The 23799-nt window shown below is 41.7% G+C and overlaps 1 protein-coding gene across 1 annotated transcript in view; it reads right to left on the reverse strand.

Moving 5' to 3' along the window:
- grin3bb (glutamate receptor, ionotropic, N-methyl-D-aspartate 3Bb) overlaps positions 1-23799 on the reverse strand; it is a 149079-nt gene that overhangs the window by 17668 nt on the left and 107612 nt on the right. Inside the window, 3 exon segments of the mRNA XM_060941675.1 lie at positions 6514-6665; positions 14042-14157; positions 22002-22147. Of these exon segments, the coding sequence (XP_060797658.1) occupies positions 6514-6665; positions 14042-14157; positions 22002-22147 (414 nt within the window).

The following is a 23799-nucleotide window of genomic DNA, read 5'->3' on the forward strand; positions in this document are numbered from 1 at the left end:
GATTGTTAACAGACAGACACACAAACAAATTGTTAACAGACAGACACACAAACAAATAAACAAACAAACCACACTGATTACAATACCTCGCCCCGCTTATTCTGTCACGGGTTGGTTAAAAAAACATGTCCAGGTCATGAAACAAGACTAAAACAAGCTGTCCTTTGAGTTGGATTTGAGCCCATGACCAAAAGAACCAGCTGTGTTATCCCTTTAATGCCAACTTGGCGTGTTTGGTACACTTCTCAAGCTGTTCAAACAATCTCACAACACCCTGCCCCTTTATTGATGTCTAATGTCTCGCTGATGCCATTTAAGCAGGATGGTTTCAAATGGAATGATAAGGAAAAATCGTTTTAGCTGAGTCCATGCCCTCAATTAACATCGAATATTTTGCACTCTGGGGTACATATTTCTGAATCTTGATGTTAACGTACTGGCGTAACAGATGACAGGAACCGCTCAAGGTCATTATAAAAGCCAAAGGATAAATAAGATGGCATTTATATGTCATTTACTCCAGAATCTGTAGGCTTTGTTTGACCTGATTGAGAGCACATGCCTGACAAAAGATGATGATACGAGAGAACATTATATACAAGCTGATTGAACTCAATATGATAAAGGAAGTGAAGCTGAGGAAGGTAGGATCTGGAAAAGACAATCTGTTTCATTTATTAAAAAAAAATCTAGTTGGTTTGTTGAACATTTGATAATTGGCTACCTGGGTATAGCTGTGTCCCAGACCAGATGGCATAAACTTTATCTTCATATGTTTTCTGCTTTTTTTCAGTCTTTCTTTCAAACATCCCAGTGGCATTGTTTGATCAAGTTAAACAGCGAATAACTGTGCAATAGCATGGTCTAGTGGCCCATATTCCCCTGTTATCGTGTAAGCAATTCATGAATTCATTACAGGTGTTATAAATCTGTACTCCCAGTCAACCAGAAATGATGGACACTGGGAACAAACTTGGATGCAATTTTTGGGGGCTTTTGATCACAGAAATACTGCAATCCTCCCCTCGAACAAATAACTTGGATTAAGCACGGACAGGTTACCAACCGTGCCAACTGGGCACATGCCCAGGAACCTTGGCTACTAGAAGGCCATCGTAAGTGTAGAATTGAAATGAATGATTAGACTGATTAAGCCAGGGGTTCCGAAAAATTTCTCAAATTTTCCCAAATGGACATTATGAACTTTCTGCGACCCCTTAATCTCATCTCATCTCATTATCTCTAGCCGCTTTATCCTGTTCTACAGGGTCGCAGGCAAGCTGGAGCCTATCCCAGCTGACTACGGGCGAAAGGTGGGGTACACCCTGGACAAGTCGCCAGGTCATCACAGGGCTGACACATAGACACAGACAACCATTCACACTCACATTCACACCTACGGTCAATTTAGAGTCACCAGTTAACCTAACCTGCATGTCTTTGGACTGTGGGGGAAACCGGAGCACCCGGAGGAAACCCACGCGGACACGGGGAGAACATGCAAACTCCACACAGAAAGGCCCTCGCCGGCCACGGGGCTCGAACCCGGACCTTCTTGCTGTGAGGCGACAGCACTAACCACTACAGCACCGTGCCGCCCGACCCCTTAATCATTTCTTCAAATTCCCTTTTTATACTGTAGGACTGCTGCATATTTACATGCATCTCTTTCCACTGTCACCTCTAGCTTCAAACGATACATAAGGAATAAAACATGACGGGGTGAGTGGTTATACCCACTCCAACATCAAGTAGAGGCGCCTAGGACTGTGTGTGTGTGTGTGTGTGTGTGTGTGTGTGTGTGTCGCACATCAGAGCCAAAACATCCCTGTCCATCTGGTTTCCAAGTCAAACTGTAGAATATTAACATTTTCATGCGCAGTGATGCGAAACACACTGACAAACTCTGTTTTTTGGTTGTTGTTTTTTAAATAATGTTCCACTGTTGTAATTATTTAAAAAACTCTGACCTTCTATACTAGAGTATTTGCTACTCTAAAATAAAATCCAGAAGACTGGCACACAAAAACAGACCATTCAAGAGATTTGAAATTGACATGAGAGGTCTGTAAAATTCAAACACTAACTGTAATTAAAAAAAAAAAAAACAGCTTAATGTTAATACTCAGTAATGCTATACCATCACTTGTATGTATGTACAACCCCGAGTCCAAAAAAGTTGGGACAAAGTACAAATTGTAAATAAAAACGGAATGCAATAATTTACAAATCTCAAAAACTGATATTGTATTCACAATAGAACATAGACAACATATCAAATGTCGAAAGTGAGACATTTTGAAATTTCATGCCAAATATTGGCTCATTTGAAATTTCATGACAGCAACACATCTCAAAAAAGTTGGGACGGGGCAATAAGAGGCTGGAAAAGTTAAAGGTACAAAAAAGGAACAGCTGGAGGACCAAACTGCAACTCATTAGGTCAATTGGCAATAGGTCATTAACATGACTGGGTATAAAAAGAGCATCTTGGAGTGGCAGCGGCTCTCAGAAGTAAAGATGGGAAGAGGATCACCAATCCCCCTAATTCTGCGCCGACAAATAGTGGAGCAATATCAGAAAGGAGTTCGACAGTGTAAAATTGCAAAGAGTTTGAACATGTCATCATCTACAGTGCATAATATCATCAAAAGATTCAGAGAATCTGGAAGAATCTCTGTGCGTAAGGGTCAAGGCCGGAAAACCATACTGGGTGCCCGTGATCTTCGGGCCCTTAGACGGCACTGCATCACATACAGGCATGCTTCTGTATTGGAAATCACAAAATGGGCTCAGGAATATTTCCAGAGAACATTATCTGTGAACACAATTCACCGTGCCATCCGCTGTTGCCAGCTAAAACTCTATAGTTCAAAGAAGAAGCCGTATCTAAACATGATCCAGAAGCGCAGACGTCTTCTCTGGGCCAAGGCTCATTTAAAATGGACTGTGGCAAAGTGGAAAACTGTTCTGTGGTCAGACGAATCAAAATTTGAAGTTCTTTATGGAAATCAGGGACGCCGTGTCATTCGGACTAAAGAGGAGAAGGACGACCCAAGTTGTTATCAGCGCTCAGTTCAGAAGCCTGCATCTCTGATGGTATGGGGTTGCATTAGTGCGTGTGGCATCGGCAGCTTACACATCTGGAAAGACACCATCAATGCTGAAAGGTATATCCAGGTTCTAGAGCAACATATGCTCCCATCCAGACGACGTCTCTTTCAGGGAAGACCTTGCATTTTCCAACATGACAATGCCAAACCACATACTGCATCAATTACAGCATCATGGCTGCGTAGAAGAAGGGTCCGGGTACTGAACTGGCCAGCCTGCAGTCCAGATCTTTCACCCATAGAAAACATTTGGCGCATCATAAAACGGAAGATACGACAAAAAAGACCTAAGACAGTTGAGCAACTAGAATCCTACATTAGACAAGAATGGGTTAACATTCCTATCCCTAAACTTGAGCAACTTGTCTCCTCAGTCCCCAGACGTTTACAGACTGTTGTAAAGAGAAAAGGGGATGTCTCACAGTGGGAAACATGGCCTTGTCCCAACTTTTTTGAGATGTGTTGTTGTCATGAAATTTAAAATCACCTAATTTTTCTCTTTAAATGATACATTTTCTCAGTTTAAACATTTGATATGTCATCTATGTTCTATTCTGAATAAAATATGGAATTTTGAAACTTCCACATCATTGCATTCCGTTTTTATTTACAATTTGTACTTTGTCCCAACTTTTTTGGAATCGGGGTTATATGTATAAATATGAGTTTTGAGACAATTTGTTTAGTGGAGTTAGATTGATGTAGAAATTAGTCTATTTCATTGCTGAATTCTGATGCACTTTTGCAGCATCCCATCCATCCATTATCTCTAGCCGCTTTATCCTGTTCTACAGGGTCGCAGGCAAGCTGGAGCCTATCCCAGCTGACTACGGGCGAAAGGCGGGGTACACCCTGGACAAGTCGCCAGGTCATCACAGGGCTGACACATAGACACAAACAACCATTCACACTCACATTCACACCTACGGTCAATTTAGAGTCACCAGTTAACCTAACCTGCATGTCTTTGGACTGTGGGGGAAACCGGAGCACCCGGAGGAAACCCACGCGGACACGGCGAGAACATGCAAACTCCACACAGAAAGGCCCTCGCCGGCCACGGGGCTCGAACCCAGGACCTTCTTGCTGTGAGGCGACAGCGCTAACCACTACACCACTGACTTTTGCAGCAAGTCAGAATAATTAAAAAATATATTTTAATACACTTTTAATTTGCTAGTGCATCTCAGACAATTAGATATCATGAAAAAGTGCTTTTTTTTTTTTTACGTCCTATTACTCTTTTAAATAGGAAAGTGTATGGGAAAAACCCCCACCATGGATACCTGTAAATCCACACAAGCTTTGTGAATGAAAACATGAGAGAACATTAATCTTGCCTAATGGTTGGAAATAAAGAAAAACAAATGCAGAAATAAAATAAGCCAAAGAAGACTCAACATGCTGTTGCTGGTCACAGAGTAGGAGGTTGTTAATGAGCCGGAGTTATGAGTTTCAAAAAATTAATAAATAAATAAAAGCAAGAATAAGCCAGTTACAGAAGGAAGGAAAAAAGAAGGATAGTCAGTCACAAATCACTTTAAGAAACCAAGATACCAAGAAGCCTTTAACTGTCACACGTACACTCAAGCACAGACAGTGAAATTCCTCCTCTGCATCTGAAGCAGTGAACACACACATGCGCGCACACACACACCCAGAGCAGTGGGCAGCTATGCCACAGCGCCCGGGGAGCAGTTGGGGGTTAGGTGCCTTGCTCAAGGGCACTTCAGCCCAACCTCAGGCCACGGCTGCCTCATGTTAACCTAATGGCATGTCGTTGAACTGTGTTGGAAACTCACGCAAACACGGGGAGAATGTGCAAGAGGGAAATTCACAAGCTACGACTGCCTTCTGCATGTCACCAAGACGACTTAGTATACCTCATAAAGGATGTGCCATGTAGCAAAACTTTGTACAACTTCTAATTCAATGTTTTTTCTTTATTGTTATAAATTAAAAGTCACTTTATGTCTTAAAGTAATGATGGATGTCGTTTCTCTTTACTTAGTTGAGCGGCTCTTGACATAATATGAATTACTACAGTTGTGGAATAGGGCTGTTTACTGTATTTTTATTATTTATTATTTACTGTTTGATCTCAAACGCATTAAGGAGGCAAGAAATTGCACTAATTAACTTTTGACAAGTCGCACCTGTTAATTGAAAAGCATTCCAGGTGACGACCTCATGAAGCTGGTTAAGATAACGCCAATAGTGTGTAAAGCATCATCAAGGTAAACACTGGCTACTCTGAAGAATCTAAAATGTGAAACATATCCATCCATTATCCATAACCGCTTATCCTGTGCAGGGTTGCAGGAGCCTATCCCAGCTGACTACGGGCGAAAGGCGGAGTACACCCTGGACAAGTCGCCAGGTCATCACAGGGCTGACACATAGACACAGACAACCATTCACACTCACATTCACACCTACGGTCAATTTAGAGTCACCAGTTAACCTAACCTGCATGTCTTTGGACTGTGGTGGAAACTGGAGCACCCGGAGGAAACCCAGGGAGAACATGCAAACTCCACACAGAAAGGCCCTCATCAGCCGCTGGGCCCGAACCCAGGACCTTCTTGCTGCGAGACGACAGTGCTAACCACTACACCACCGTGCTGTCCTTATGAAACATAGTTTAACACTTTTTGTTTACCACATAATTCCAAATATGTTCCATATGTTATTTCATAGTTCCATTATATTGTTATTTTCATATTCCATTATCTCTAGCCGCTTTATCCTGTTCTCCAGGGTCGCAGGCGAGCTGGAGCCTATCCCAGCTGACTACGGGCGAAAGGCGGGGTACACCCTGGACAAGTCGCCAGGTCATCACAGGGCTGACACATAGACACAGACAACCATTCACACTCACATTCACACCTACGGTCAATTTAGAGTCACCAGTTAACCTAACCTGCATGTCTTTGGACTGTGGGGGAAACCGGAGCACCCGGAGGAAACCCACGCGGACACAGGGAGAACATGCAAACTCCGCACAGAAAGGCCCTCGCCAGCCATGGGGCTCGAACCCGGACCTTCTTGCCATTCTGCCCTTATGAAAAGTAGTTTAACACTTTTTTGTTTACCACATAATTCCAGATATGTTCCATATCATAGTTTTGATGTCTTCAGTATTGTTCGACAATGTAGAAAATAGTCACAATACAGAAAAACCTATGAATGAGTAGGGGTGTACAAACTTCTGATTGGTACTATATGTGGTGGGTTGTGGGATGGAGTCTGACTTAAGCATCGGTCCGTGCGTTAGAGTGATGGGTGGGGGCTGTCTACAGGTGTCTACATTTTAGTAATCCGTCACTAGGATTCGGAGTTTTGGAAATGCAATGCTATTGCAGTGAAAATGCAGGAAGCAGGAAATTGTCCCTCTCACCTCTGTCATGGCGAAGACTCTCTTTCCACAGGGTACCACTTTGTACCACTTGTCGTGCAGCATGTCCATGTAGCCGTCGGATTTGTAGCGGCTGATGAATTCTGAAACGTTGGACGTGAGAGGCGAGTTCTGGGGCAGTCCGATTCCATAACCTGCCGACGAAACAGCACGTAAATCAGTCCAGGCCCCAATCAGGCTGTGAGCGCGATGCTATTTATTCCATCTCGAGCGTAAACAACGAAGGTGAGTCAATGACAGAGTGGGGGTTAGAGAAACACTGGCAGGACAAAGAAACCACAGGAAAACAAAGAGCGCTCATACATTGCATCCCTGTCAAAACCAAGCAACGAGCTGAATGGTACAGAGATTTTAGAACAGATTTCCTTGTTCAACACCATTATGTTCAGCAAATATGTTCCCTGTTTGTTTCTTCATCAAGCGTAACAATTTGAGTGCACATACCAGCTTCGTTTTAATTTGAGTACAACCCAGACATACTGGTTTGAGAAAGACAGACATACAGTGTTGTGCAAGTTCACACTTTTTTTGAACTAGTTCAAGTTCAGTTCAAACATGTTAAAAGTGAACTGGTCACGTTCATAGTTCAGTTTTAATTCTGAACTAGTTCAAAGTTCAGTTCATTTTACTTTTAGGCGGGATATGAAAATAAAGATTAAAATCATATGCTACATTCTAGCTCAAAACCACTCACATATTATAGATATTATATTCTATCACACAAAATGGAAGTTATTGTACATGCTAGATATGGAAAAAGGACAAAATATTTTGATTTCTTCACTGACTCAACCACTGCACCAAAACGTTACACGTGACTTCAAACAAATGCTTTCAGTTTCAACTAACAGTAACTTCTAATAAACTAGTCTGATGAACGAGGATTTCTCAACTTTGCTTAGTGGTTGTAAATCTTCCACAATGTAGTCAATAATCAGTTTATCTACCTGCTGCTGGGAGACAGTGGTACTCTTGAAGGCTGCAGGCAGTGTGACTTGGATTTTGGGATTTTGGCAGGGGATCTTCTTGCCCGGGCGGCACGGTGGTGTAGTGGTTAGCGCTGTCGCCTCACAGCAAGAAGGTCCTGGGTTCGAGCCCCGTGGCCGGCGAGGGCCTTTCTGTGCGGAGTTTGCATGTTCTCCCCGTGTCCGCGTGGGTTTCCTCCGGGTGCTCCGGTTTCCCCCACAGTCCAAAGACATGCAGGTTAGGTTAACTGGTGACTCTAAATTGACCGTAGGTGTGAATGTGAGTGTGAATGGTTGTCTGTGTCTATGTGTCAGCCCTGTGATGACCTGGTGACTTGTCCAGGGTGTACCCCGCCTTTCGCCCGTAGTCAGCTGGGATAGGCTCCAGCTTGCCTGCGACCCTGTAGAAGGATAAAGCGGCTAGAGATAATGAGATGAGATGAGATCTTCTTGCCCTTTCCCTTCTGATCCTCGAGGAGTTGCATATATGCTTTGAAACTGGACAGATGCTTCAACTCAATGTGTCGTTTCAAATTTGAGAACGACGTTGTCGACGTTCTTACTTGTTTTTTTCAGGAAAGGTGGACAGAGCTTACACAGAAAGGTAAGGTTTTTACCGTCTGAGTCTTTGTGTGAAATTGTGTAAAATTGCTGTAAATAACCATGAGGAGAATCCGTCTCATCTGTGTTCTCCATGCCGCTACTTGAACTTTCACTGGCCATGTTGCTGTGAGTGTGCGCTGGCTGTGGTGTGCGCGCTGTCTGCTGCCTGTAGCTAGGGAACGCTGGGTTACGCCTACTCTGCTCTGCTGCATCATGGGTAACGTAGTACGGAGCCAAATCATAGAGCCATCCACTATCTCCGGCTTCACACTACGTTATCCATGATGCATTGCACACACGCGGCACCTCAGGGCAGTGAGTGACAACAACATCAGACTGACAGTGAAGTAGTAGAACGTAAAATATCTTGCAAGTAGACGTGCCACTCGATTCATCAGGTTTCATGTTTCATTCATCTTCATGTTTGTCGTTCATGTCGCATAATTTGAACGAATTCACGTTCAAGTTCTTTCATTACAAAGTTGTTGCGTTCAGTTCAAAGTTCATGGAAAAACGAGCGTGTTCAATGAATGCGCTCATGCACAACACTACAGACATATTCGTGTCCTCTAACCCTGTTTCACAACGATCCTTTAAGGTGCATGTTTTAAACCTGCAGAAGACTGAAGGAACGGTTTGACTGGATGAGTCTGCAGTGCAAGATGAAAATCTGGCCACCAGCACTCATGATGTAAGAGATGTAATTAACGCAGACAAGACACATGGGATGAGCAACTAAAGCACTAACTGAAGCTTTTAATCTTGACAACTGTAAATGGTTGCGTAAAGGTTAACAACAACGAGAAGATGAAAGCCCCAATTATTGTTTTAATCACATCGCAGTGTCAGGTTTGTAAAATCAAGAAACTTCAAACTCGTCTCCTCGTAAATGATTAAACTTTCTTCCTCTTTCTCCCCTCTAGGGAATTGTGAAAGCTTTCCCATACCCTTTTTCTGTGAGGAACCTGTTCAGTGGTTGAATGGGCGCTTTCTGCCAGGAAAAAGGGTGAGTGAGTCTCATGAAAGAAATCTTCCAGACAAATTTCAAAGCTGGTGAGCTGTGAAATACGCTCAGGAGTTTAAAATATGAAAACGTATCTGAGACAAGAATTTCCTCTCATCCAGAATTCTAAAAAAAAGCGGTGGGATGCACACCTATCAGGTGTGCAGGCTTCAAAAAGTAAAAATTGTGTTTGGCTCGAAACGTGTCTTAGTTCCGAGATGTTATCGCTAATCTAAGATACGTGCTCTCACTGTTGAAACTAAATGTTATGTAAAGTATTTGGAGCCCTAAGAAGGTTAAGCTATGATGTTACAACAACAAAAAAGATATACTGTGTGTGTGTATCACTCTCACTGGCCACTTTAATAGGAACTTGTTCTTCTCATCTCATTATCTCTAACCGCTTTATCCTGTTCTACAGGGTTGCGGGCAAGCTGGAGCCTATCCCAGCTGACTACGGGCGAAAGGCGGGGTACACCCTGGACAAGTCGCCAGGTCATCACAGGGCTGACACATAGACACAGACAACCATTCACACTCACATTCACACCTACGCTCAATTTAGAGTCACCAGTTAACCTAACCTGCATGTCTTTGGACTGTGGGGGAAACCGGAGCACCCGGAGGAAACCCACGCAGACACGGGGCTCGAATCCGGACCTTCTTGCTGTGAGGTGACAGCGCTAACCACTACACCACCGTGCTGCCCGGAACTTGTTCTTGACTCTAAAATTCCTGTTCTTGGCTGCAGGAGTGGAACCCAATGTGCTCGTCTGCTGTTGCATGCTGAGATGCTTTTCTGTTCACCAGGGTTGTAAAGAGTGATTATATGAGTTACGATATCCTTCCTGGCAGCTCGAACCAATCTGGCCATTTTCCTCTGACCTCTCTTATCAACAAGGCGTTTTCACTCACAAAACTGTCGCTCATTCATTGTTTTTTGTTTTTCGCACCATTCTGTCTGTATAAACTCGAGAGACTGTTGTGTGTGAAAACCCCAGGAGATCAGCAGTTTCTGAAATATTCAAACCAGTCCATCTGGCTCAAACCAACACCCATGTTACAGTGAAAGAAAGTCACACTTAGTTTGAGATCACAATTTTCCCCATTCTGATGTTTGAACATTGTGAACATTAACTGAAGCTCTTGATTTATATCTGCATGATTTGATGCATTGTGCCGCTGTCAAGGGATCGGCTGATTCGGGTATCTCCTTCTCCATCGCCGCAGGGCTTGAATTGGCCGAGATTACCAGCACAAACTGAATGTATGGCTAAAATTGCACGTGCAGAACAAGATCCACCCTCTCTGCCAGAAGTCCCAGTCCACCGGTGCTAAACTAGCCACAAAGTGGTGAGAAGACTGGTTGCAGGTTTGTTTTCGGAGTTGCCTTTTCCTAGACAAGTCGCTAAGGAGCTGAGGGTCCCGTCTACCCTTGTGGGGTGCTACCAATTTGAGATTGCTGGGTCTGCCATCAAAGCCGTTGACGAAGGTTGTGGTTCTTCCGTCTTCTCAGCCATTCCAGACTATGTGCACTTAAGGTAAGGATCCCCACCGCAACTATGACAGGAAGCTGCTGTAGCCCCTCACTTAGTTTAGCACCACTGTCGAATGGAGATCCCAGGGTATGGCCGCCGGCGTGCACAACCGGTTACTTGGAGCCATAAGTGAGGGTTGAGTAGCTTGCTGTGGACCAGTGGTCCCATCCATGCTCCGTCACTGGCATCAGAGCATGCGACAGATGGGTTAATCAAAGGTACTACCACTAGCAAGCTACCCCCATATACCCCATGGGGTATATATCTAATTGGCTGATTAGATAACTGCATCAAACAGCAGGTGGATGGGTGTTTTTAATAAAGTGGCCAGTGGGCGTATCTCATCTCATCTCATTATCTCTAGCCGCTTTATCCTTCTACAGGGTTGCAGGCAAGCTGGAGCCTATCCCAGCTGACTACGGGCGAAAGGCGGGGTACACCCTGGACAAGTCGCCAGGTCATCACAGGGCTGACACATAGACACAGACAACCATTCACACTCACATTCACACCTACGGTCAATTTAGAGCCACCAGTTAACCTAACCTGCATGTCTTTGGACTGTGGGGGAAACCGGAGCACCCGGAGGAAACCCACGCGGACACAGGGAGAACATGCAAACTCCACACAGAAAGGCCCTCGCTGGCCCCGGGGCTCGAACCCAGGACCTTCTTGCTGTGAGGCGACAGCGCTAACCACTACACCACCATGCCGGTGGGCGTATATATGATGGAATATTTACTGTTAACGTTTTTGCAACTAAATGCTGCAGCAGTGTAGAAATGCTTATAGATTTTATGTAAAAGATGTATAATCACTTCCTTGTTTGACTCTGGAAGAAGGAAGGGAGACTGAGCCCCCTTTATGCAGACCAGAACAACCTAGCACTCCATTAAAGTCAATGAGGAGGTCCATGGATTTCACCAATACATTGGCCATTATTTCTCTCTGGGAGGGTTAATGGGTATTTGGAGGAATTTACAGCATATTCCCAGTCACCTATGATCACTGTGATACCACAACGGGATTTCTGCAGCAAACTGTTTGGGGAAAAAACCTTGTTTCTGGACATGCAGCTATATCAAAGATCTTAGAATATTTCCCCAAGATATAACTACATAATTCATCTCTGTTGCAGCAAAAGTGGAACAGTTTTGGTCTCAAAAGTCCTTGTGAAGTTCGGCGACACGCCCATTTATGAGACCGGAACGGTTCCACTTTTGGATTATATTGCTGTATCTTGGTATATTCTCAGTTCTTCATTCTCTTAAGACATGCTGACATTTTAGAAAAAGGTTGCACCTACTAATTCATTCATGCATTCATGAATTTTCAGGAAGTGATTGAGTGTAGTCAGGGTCGTAATGGATCCGGACCTTATCCCAGGACATAACCCACCCTGGATGGGACACCACTCCATCACAGGGCACGATGCACTCACATACTGTATTCACACCTACAGGCAATTTAGCATAGCATAGCCAGTCCACCTTCCTGTATGTTTTTGTGAGGAGGGAGGTACTCCGAGAACCTGGAGGAAGCCTGTGTGGACATGGTGAACACATACAGAGCTCCACACAGTCAGTAGTGTTGGTGTTGTAAGGCATCAGCGTTACCCGCTGCCGACTGCCATGCCACCATTGTTATCTGGGTAAACCCAACCCAACCCAACCTATCATCATCATCATCATCATCTTCTTCCTTGTCCAGCACTGTTGCCAGATTGGGGCCCATGTGGACCCCATTGATATTGATGAGCATAGTTTTACGCCGGATGCCCTTTCTGCCACAACCCTCCCATTTCTGGGCTTGAGAAACAACCATTCACACACACATTCACACCTATGTAAGGGAAGCTGGAGCACCTGGAGAAAAGCCATGCAGATACGGGGAAAACATGCAAACTCCATACACAGAAAGGCCCCCGTCAGCCACTGGGCTCGAACCCAGAACCTTCTTGCTGTGAGGCAACAGTGCTAACCACGACACCACCGTGCCGCCCTAACCCAACCTTTCTCTAAAATGTCAAAATGTCTGAACTAACAACGGTTATCAATTCTAGTTACACCGACAACAAATCATGATCCATCTGTAATTGGGCTTTGCATTCCAGCCCTTATCAAAAAGAAGTATACTTCAAGCTCATTTTATTAAGTATACTTAAGTATTTCCTTAAGTATATTTTTGTGTACCAAGTATACTGATATCAATGTACTTACAGTATACTTGTCAGTAAACTAATCTAATACTTCTTGGGATTAAATTGGCCCACTTTTAGTTTATAAAAAGTATACTTTAAGTCTAAGAGAAGTAAACTTTGAGTATACAACTAGTATTTTTTATTTTGTACTGCAAGTCTACCACAAGTAAACTTTATTACTAATAGTTTACTAGTTCTCTACTTGTCGTCCATTCTTTAGTTTACAAAAGCATACTTCATAGTGTACTGGAAATATACTATGAGTTTACTTGTTTTATACTTCTAGTCTACTTTTTAGTTTACTAAATTATACTTTACTTTGTAGTATACTGGAAATATACTATTGGTTTACTCGTTACACACTTCTAGTCCACTTTTTAGTTTATAAAAGTATACTTTATAGCATATTGGAAATATACCATTAGTTACTGGTTATATACATCTAGTCCACTTTTTAGTTTTGAAGTATACTGCAGTTACCCTTCTAGGTATACTATTAGTTTTCTAGCCCTAACCCTTACCTCATGCACACTACCAGTAGACAACTTCAGTGTTTTGTGCCTTAAGATTCCACCCCAGAGCTGACCACAAACTTATGGCACATGTAGGTTTAAAAGATGGGATTTAAAACATGCTGCCGTATATCACAAAGAAGCCAATATGCGTGAAAAAGAAGTATTTTATCGGCTTCTATCAAAAGGATGAGCACAACTACAGGGTGAGTACACTTAAACATAAGGCACAAATATTTTAACACTTTACTACACTTTTGTTAAGTATATCTTGATCAAAAGTTGAAGTATAAGCTTAATATACTTCGACTTTTCTATATACTTTTCAGTATAAGCCAAGTATACTTATGTCTAACTTTATTAAGTATATCTCTGATAAGTAAAAAAAAAATCAACTGACGGCATACTCTCGTATTTTTAGTTTAAAAGAAGTATACTAGAAGCACACTTGAATAAACTTCTTTTTTGTAAGGGATCTGTTTCAAGAACACCAGTTTCACGGTTACTTCCTGCTTTTACAGAACTCCTGCTGTTAGTGCTATCCTCTTATGACATAGCAGCATTTCTCTGATTGTGCGACTTCATTCTAGAAATCCACAGATTATTGCTTTGTACGTGAGCCCCGAGTGTCCTATATTAATTAAGAAGATATTGTTAAGAAGGTTCAGATAGAGAAGCGTATGTCTAACCTTCAATCGCGAAGGGTTTGCCGACAGTCAGCAGCTTACAGTCGGCATCGATGGATACCTCATAGTCCAGTAGAGCTTTGTCCATGATGAAAGCATCAAGCTTAGGGGGTTCTGTCCTTCACAACACAAGGAGAGAGGGATTATAGAACTGTATGCACATACACACAAGTACACACACACACACACACACACACACACCCTTCCCTACATGGCTATTCTTTGTTTGATTAAATATTCACGGCAAGATTTTCATCAGTCAGACTCTGCCTCCCTGTCAGTTGCAAATGGAACCATCATCATTTGTCCAGGCTAACTGTTCCTAAGCAAGCACAGCCATAAATCTAGTGTCACCCTCAACGAGATGGAAAATTAATACACAGCAATGCACAACAGAGGGATCAAATTCCTGGTGCCATTACAGGAACAGCAGCACAATTGTTGATTAAGGAGCTACCATACTTAAGATTTTTGCAAGTTGGAGAAACTTTTTATTTCCATAGCCATTTACATTTTCTATTCCAAAGTTTGGACAGGTCATTGAAATACGGAGAAAGTTTTCGTTTTATCACAAGTTTTATCACAAGCATGTGTGAAACTGACTGCTTAGAGGCGTAGCCAGTAAATCATGCATTTCAAGCAGGTATATCAGACGCTCGCTGGCCGTGCCGTGAAAACTGTGCATGCAGACGCTCATCAAAGTTTCCAAACCTGTCATTGCTTAACTCTTGAATATTTTCTATCATTAAAAAGCTTATACAGTAATCTCTGCTTTCCAAAGAAATGTATCTTGCTAAGATCTGCTCAGTACTTTGGGAGTAACGGCAGGTTGAAGTTGGTACAACAGACTAAAAACTTTGCTTGCGGGACGTCGGGAAACTGCTGGTGCTTTTTGAGTCACAGGAAAGAGGTCAGGCTCTGTCTCTCTCTCTCTCTTTTGATCGGTTTCATACTGGATTGCTCGTGAATATCAATCAGATCACTTTTATAGGGATGTTCTCTCGCTCTCACTGTTCCTGATGAAGGATTCAGCAAAATTTTCCATCTGCTAGTTTTGATGTTATGATTCACAAGAGATTTTGAAGTGAGTTTCCATAGCTTTACCTACTTGTTTTTTTCAAATCAAACTGATTCATGTAAATAAATAATTACTTCGGAATATAGCTGTAGTTGTTTTGATGAAAAATTTTGAGATCTTAATGGTTGGAATGAGATTTAAAAAAAACTGGAAGTCTGAAACGCGAGTGTCAATTTCAATTCAATTAATGTGAATTGTTTATTGGATGTGGCTCAGACAGATTTTTCGAGGTTCGCCTTGAAAGCTGTGAATATTAATCAAATATTCATTTATATTCTTTCATATAAGCTAGTAGGCTCTACTTTTGAGAAATACAAAGGCCTACAAAGCACAAAGAGGGGATTAAAAATAATCTTTTACTACTTTTTTATTGAGTGTACCAATTTAACATTTTATCTAATTAGCATGATTGATACTAATTAAATACTAATTTGCATAATTTGTTTTTACTAATGTTTCAAACTTTGTATTCAGTATACAGCCATCTATGTGCCGCCAATTTCCATGTAAATATCTTGAAAAACAGGAAAGTTATTTAGAAAAAATCATTCGATCTCATTTGTTAATGAGGCCCATTTTGGACCATGTGATCCTCATACAGAATATTACGGCAGTTTTCTAAAATTACGTCATTTTTTTCAATCTTTGATTTGTAATATTTCACGAATGGATAAACATATTTTAATTCTGTAAAAAGTACGTTGTTTTGCATTCAATTCTGAATTCAGTGACAGCAGTTTCAAGCAATTTTGACTGAATTTTAATTTGCACCCGGTCTACCTATTTAAAGTTATACTGCCTTTCAGATTTATCATGACCCAATTCAAGATACTACGTCATGCATGACGTGGTGGGCTTTCCTTGTTCGTGCAAGGCATTGTGGGATAGAAATTTGAAACAGGAGAGAAAAATCGAGGATGTGAGTGTGTGAATGAAACGTGAAAGACCGACTACAGTAAAGGAAAGCGAGAAGAAAACGACGTTATTTTGTGAAGGAACGGAAACGCAGGACCAAGCTCATAATTATCGGCGGTCAGCAATAGAATGATGGAACTGTCCATGTACGGTCAAAGGTAAACCTGTAGATGGCAGTAATGCAACACTGTGGATGCCAGCTGCTGTAAAACCCAAAAGAAGAAGAAGAAGAAGAAGAAGCAGGTAAACCTGCGCATGCGCACACGGACTTCCTCTGTCTGCTTGACTGCGCAAAGCGAGCGATTTCATGCACATTATTTGCTCGGGAATCCCTTCAAATTAAATAACTTCTCAGCCACAGAATGGCCTGATATTTTTTGAGATATTACAGTAATAAACATACATCACAATGACCAAATTTCAGAGGGAATTAAATTTCACTGATTTTATGAAATCGAAAGGACGTCTAGCTTTAAAAGGAAAATAGAGCTTTCAATACAGTACAGTCCATATTTCCCAACTCCCAATATGATTGTTTTATAGGGTTTGTTAAAACCACTACACATGAAAGTGCACCGATTAATAACAATTTGGCTGTTTTTATGTTTTTTTGGATTCTTTTAAGTTCTTCCTCCAATACAAGTACAGATCATTTCAAACTAGTGCCACAATACCATTAGCTATTGGAGAGAATAAATCCATTCGAAAGAAATTGCACAAAAAAAAAGAGACACAAGCTAGAACATAAATGCTCACAGTTATGATGTGCCTTCATCTTTGTAATCTGTAACTCGATTACGGTTATCTGCTTTGCTACAAGGCCAAGTTCAGCTCAGCTGCAAGAAAACTCCAAGCGTACACTATACCAAGGAATCGAAACAAAGGTAGGAACAAAAACTGTGCTGCGTATTTTTTTCAGATTGACCTGGACTACCAAATACATGCAAAAAACAGTCATGGACACACACGCACGCACACACACACACACATATATATATATATCTTGAATCAGTGTCACAGACTTCAGCATAACAGAGAAGACACAGGTGTGAGCAGACAGGGAGTCCCAAACCTTCTCCCCGCATAGAATAATAAACACCAGGAGGGTAGAAGACGAGGAGAAAATCTGGCCCTTATTTATTTTCAGTGCCTGATCTGATAAGAACTCCAGGTACTAAGTAATAAAATAAGACGGGAGTGTGCTGTTATCAGAAGCTCATCAGCGAAAAAGTTGGCGTGATGCCATTACCTCATTACCTCCCACAAGCGTTTGAAACCACAACAACTTGCCAGGGATGTTTACTCACTAAAGAGCAACAACATTATATTATATTATATTATATTATATTATATTATATTATATTATATTATATTATATTATATTATATTATATTATATTATATTATATTATTCATTTAAATGTTTAACTTCATGGAACGTCCATGAAATATGTTCCGGTTATTACTTCACTATGCTCACAATGACAGGTTGTTATTCTAGAAAACAACAGAACACCATCTGACCAATCAGATTCCAGAATTCAACCCTGCTGTCGCATAATTAAGCGATGCTGCATGAGTAAGCGTGCTGTTGTTCGCCTGTAGGAAAATCACAGATTGGTTGAGGCCACGGGTAATCACAGCTGTGCTGATATTTCATGGGGTGCCGTTTGTAAAAAGAGTTGAACTTTTTTACTGGGTTATCTTTTCATCATTTCGCACAATTTTCATACAAAAAAAAAACAACAAAACAAAACAGTGTTCCATTTCCTCACATTATTTTTCCATGTGCAACTTCCATCCATCCATTATCTCTAGCCGCTTTATCCTGTTCTACAGGGTCGCAGGCAAGCTGGAGCCTATCCCAGCTGACTACGGGCGAGAGACGGGGTACACCCTGGACAAGTCGCCAGGTCATCGCAGGGCTGACACATAGACACAGACAACCATTCACACTCACATTCACACCTACGGTCAATTTAGAGTCACCAGTTAACCTAACCTGCATGTCTTTGGACTGTGGGGGAAACCGGAGCATCCGGAGGAAACCCACGCGGACACGGGGAGAACATGCAAACTCCGCACAGAAAGGCCCTCGCCGGCCACGGGGCTCGAACCCAGGACCTTCTTTCTGTGAGGCGACAGTGCTAACCACTACACCACCGTGCCACCATACATGTACAATGACTTGAAAATTACACATTCATGCATATTTCTTAATCGATTATTCCTTTCGGAATTTAAAGCTATACAGCCTTTTGATTTAATAAAATCAATGAAATTTAGTTCCCTCTGAAATTTGGTCATTGTGATATACACTATATTGCCAAAAGTATTTGCTCACCCATCCAAATTATCGGAATCAGGTGTTCCAATCACTTCCATGGCCACAGGTGTATAAAATCAAGCACCTCGGCATGCAGACTGTTTTTACAGTTTGGAGCTGCCCCTTCCTCTTCCAACATGACTGTGCACCAGTGCACAAAGCAAGGTCCATAAAGACATGGATGACAGAGTCTGGTGTGGATGAACTTGACTGGCCTGCACAGAGTCCTGACCTCAACCCGATAGAACACCTTTGGGATGAATTAGAGCGGAGACTGAGAGCCAGGCCTTCTCGTCCAACATCACTGTGTGACCTCACAAATGCGCTTCTGGAAGAATGGTCAAAAATTCCCATAAACACACTCCTAAACCTTGTGGACAGCCTTCCCAGAAGAGTTGAAGCTGTTCTAGCTGCAAAGGGTGGACCGACGTCATATTGAACCCTATGGATTAGGAATGGGATGTCACTTCAGCTCATATGTGAGTCAAGGCAGGTGAGCGAATACTTTTGGCAATATAGTGTATGTTTATTTCTGTAATATATCAACAACAGAAAAAAACAGGCCAATCTGTGGCTGGGATGTTATTTAATTTGCAAATAATGTGCATGAAATCGCTCGCTTCGTGCAGTCAAGCAGACAGAGGAAGTCCGTGTGTGTGTGTGCATACGCAGGTTTATCTTCTTCTTCTTCTTCTTCTTCTTTTGGGTTTTACGGCAGCTGGCATCCACAGTGTTGCATTACTGCCATCTACAGGTTTACCTTTGACCGTGCGCTGACAGTTCCATCATTCTGTCGCTAAACGAACAGCTGATCACACCGAGATGCTCACCGACCGCCGATATTTATTACTTTGGTCCTACGTTTCCTTTCCTTCGTATATAACATAACATTTTCTATTTTCATTTTATTTATTTTTTTTTCTGTGTGTTTGTGTAGTTTGATGTTTGTTTGAGTGTTTTTGTTCGCTGGTTGTGGTGTAGCTCCGGGCCCAGTTTTGGGCGTCGGTTCCCTCCAGGCCTTGGTTCGCTGTGGGTGATGCCTGTGCTCCCAGCTATGGACTGCAGTGAGTTCGTTGCTCATTTTAACGTCGTGGTTGTCCAGCGCTCTGTGCTTTAATGCTTGGCGTGATGTTCTGAGCGATGTTGGTTGGTGGTGTCGCGGTGGCTGTGCAGGCGTGGTGTGCTCTGCGTGGCGGTGCTTCTGTGCTCACTTTGTGGATCCATGGCGTGGTGTTCAAGCGATGTTGCTGACGGCATCACGGTGGCGGTGCTGGAGATGTGGGACTCGTTTTCGTGCACCTTTTGGTGGGACTGTGGCTGCTACACCACGGGAATTACATCCTGACCCCTACTTGGTGGACTTTTTACTTTTAATTATTTTTATTTATTATTTTTTATTATTTTATTTATTTATTTATTTTTTCCTTGTCTATAATTGTAAAGCATCCTTGGGTTTCTTGAAAGGCGCTATATAAATTTAACTTATTATTATTATTATTATTATTATTATTATAACATCTTTTCTTCTCGCTTTCCGTTACTGTAGTCGGTCTTTCATATTTCATTCGCGTACTCACGTCCTCCATTTTTCTCTCCTGTTTCAAATTTGTATCCCATAATGCCTTGTGTGAACAGGGAAAGCCCACCACGTGATGCATGATGTAGTATCTTGAATTGGGTTATGGTGAAGCAGGAAAAACATGGCCCTAAATTCATTAATTGTTCTATTAGGGAAAAAAAAAACCTAATAAAGCTGGAAGTCTATGATTCGAATTCAGTAGCTTTCGGTCCACTAAACAAAAATAATTAGGTGTTGGGGAATTTTGTTTTTTTTTATGACCTACACTTGAAAATTCTGAACGGCAGTCTAGCTTTAAGGCACTAAATTGTTATAAGTTAGTTTGACTGTCCCTCTTCCTTTTAGATAAGCCTTCTTTGAAAAATGTTTCTATCGCTTTTCCCAAATCTTCTTGAATTTTGATTACATTTTCCAGAACCGTTTTGTGATGGTATCCGGTCTTTGTATACCTTTCATCCACAAATATCAGATGTTTTCTGGCTGTTTCACTGGATGGCCTAACCACATGAGCTACCCAGTTGACATTTCTTTTCTTGATATACTCAGATATTTTCTCCACTTTACATATTGTCAAAATCTTCTCCGTGTCGAACTTCCATGCCCAGTTGATACCAGCACCACTCTCCTCGTCCGATCTCTTTCTTGCTTCCTCTATTTCTTTGCGTGATGACTTTCTTGACATTCCGCCCCGGATCATACATCTAAGAAACTGAGTGTTTACTGACTCACGTCAAGTCATACTGTCTTTGTGGAAGAGTCCATGACTCACAGCAGTAACATAGCCGGCTTCTAACGTAGGTGTAGAAGAACTTCATCCTGATACTCAATTTAAAATGGTAATTACAGAGCAGCTTCTTCATTTCAACAAATTTGCTGTGCGCGAGCCCAATTCTAATTACTCGTTATTACCTCTGCCAAATGTGTTGGAGGATGTTATGTTTATGCCTCTGTTTGTTTGTTTGTTTGTTTCCAACATAACCCAAAAAGTAGTGAACGGATTTTGATGAAATTTTGAGGAAAGGTGGGCCAAGGAACAATTAATTAGATTTTGGTCCAAATCCGGATATGTATGTGGATCCAGGATTTTTTGGTCTGTTCCCAACGTAACTCAAAAAGTAGTGAACGGATTTGGATGAAATTTGGTGTCCAGCTTCAGTATTATCCTAAGTTCAAGTGAATTGATTTTGATGTTGACTTGGCGGATGTATGCACTTTACCGCATGCCCTTCTAGTTTGTAAATGTAAATAATGTGCTAATATGTAAAAGTTGAATGTAAATGCTAAATGTATCTATAAATGTAGAACTTAAGCGTTTTGCCCATATGCTACTTGACCTTGCCCTTTCGAAGAAACACGGTGGTGGTAGGGTCGCCAGGTTGACACTGTACTGTGCTAGACATGGACCAATGGACCAGGGTAAAGAGTGAGTCCACGGGTCGCACTGTTATTTATCTGGCTTTCAAGCTGCCTGTTTGGGATCATGATGTCATTAGTATGATCGTTAAATCCTTAAATTAGTCCCCGCTATGAAATTAGAGGCATACGGAAGTGGAGAAGTAGGTACACAGTGCATTAGTGGTAGCTAAGCTGGCTACCTGACTAGTTAGTGCAACGACTGCTACTTTTATATTTACATTTAACATTGACTTACAAACACGTTATTTACATTTACAAAAAATGAATAGTTTTCAAGTTATTTTACATGAAAAAATGTGAGGACAAAGGTTAAACTATTTTTACAAACAGCACCCCATGGCTATTCAGTCCAACAGCAGAATTACAAGTATGCTATTACTTTTATACAACAGTTCTATAAACAAGAAATGAATATCAAATAACTCATATTTCAGGCAAAATATGGCCAAATGTTTCGTTTATTTTTACTCCGTTAATGAAACTAGTTGCCAAGGAAGCCACAGCCGGATAAAGTGTTGCATGATCCAAACAATGAACTATCCCAGCATGTAGATGGATGCTTTACAGAAGGTATAAATGACAAAATACTTCCAATTTGACACAATAATAGAATATCCGGTTGGTTTTTACTGAACGCCATGATCTCTTACTTGAGAGTAGCGACACCATCTGGGGTGGTTGGCTCGTTGAATCTCCTCATATATTCGTGCATTTCAGGGAAGCTTTTCTTCATGTAGTCCTCAGCACTGCTTTCACGTACGGTGCCAAAGCGGAACCCATGGGAAGGGTGATGGAGCTGGAGACACAGGAATTAACAAAAGCAATATAATCAAGAACAACAGTCTCAATAACAACTGATTGCAAACAAAACCTGCTAAACAATAGCACATAGTCTGAATTATAAGCATTGAGTATAACAAGATAAGAGTCTGAAGAATGGAACGGCCAACGTCCAGATTATTTTCCGACCATAACAATTCGTTGGAATTGAGGTTTTTCACCCACGTAACCAAGTCATGTGATGCATCGTTAGGCTGCCATTTTGGACGTCACAGCTCGAATCAGTTTGAATGCGAGGAAGGCGACAAACGAAAAACATAAAAGAAAAAGGAGCGAGATGCAGAAAACACCTTCACTATCCAGCGACGTAGGGCATTTACAGGGCGAGCAGAGGGAGAGGTATTTGCAAAAATTGAGGTTAGCAGGCTTAGAGAACGACGTTTACCTGCTTCCACCAGGATTGTTCACTGACGTACGGAAGTACACGAAGCCCTCGTCTTTACCTGACTTCGGCCCACATGATCTGTATACCTATGTCGTTAAAAACCCATCGCCATGCACAGGTATTGATCTGAAAGCGTATAAGAGTTTGGATGCCTACAAATATTTTGTGTCAGGCTGGGTAACATGCCTACATCAGTGGGTCGTCCCTGGAGCCGGTGGTCGCCATCTTATTACAGCTAAGGTTTGTTCACATTTTCATTTACTTTCGGTCCTCAGGATAAACAAAATGTTATTAAATGTCATTGAAATAACTTCTTAGTCTGTTGAGACATGGCCCGTTATAAATTTGCTGTTACCAGGCAATGACCAAGAACTGTATTATTAGGGTCGGTGTCTGTGTTGTAGCAGTGTACTAGCAGCTAGCTGTTAGCACTAGCTAATGTCAACAACATAGTAGCTAGTATGTTACTGTAGCAATGTTTACGTTCAGTCATTTGGATGACTGTTAAAACCTTTCAGTCTCAAGTTTTTCCTTTACTGTATTTACTGGTTTACTGTAATTATGATCTGGCAGCTATTTACACCGGATCCAGTGTAAATAGCTGCCGGAGCGCGCTCCGGCTTGCTCCCCCTCAAATTAAGCAGCGCGCTCCGGCTTGCTCCCGGAGCACTCCATAATTACAGTAAACTAGTAAATACAGTAAAGGAAAAACTTGAGACTGAAAGGTTTTAACAGTCATCCAAATGACTGAACGTAAACATTGCTACAGTAACATACCAGCTACTATGTTGTTGACATTAGCTAGCTTGACCTTCAAAATGGCGGACACCGGGGCGTCACGTGACCCTGTGACGTCAGGTGAAAAACCTCAATACAAAAATGTACACTTTCTGCATCTTCAGAAAGAACATTTAGGGCATCATGATGTGCTCTGCTGTTATTTACTATTCTTTATCACCTTAAAGCATGAATTACAGAGCTTATCTCATCTGTTCTATACATTTTTTTTTTGGGGGGGGGAGTCTATTATAAATGAATCTATTATAAGTTGATTATAAATGCACTTCCTGTTTCAGGTTTACAGGTAGTAAGGGTGTGGTTAATTAAAGCACCTCTTGCTACCGCTAACATCGATAACATTAGAAAACAGCTTGAGGTCTCTACATAAGAACATACTGTATCGTATGTAATAAAACATTTAAAAGCACTCTTCAAACACATAT

Source organism: Neoarius graeffei, chromosome 15, assembly GCF_027579695.1.
Source record: "Neoarius graeffei isolate fNeoGra1 chromosome 15, fNeoGra1.pri, whole genome shotgun sequence".
NCBI classification, from domain to species: domain Eukaryota; kingdom Metazoa; phylum Chordata; class Actinopteri; order Siluriformes; family Ariidae; genus Neoarius; species Neoarius graeffei.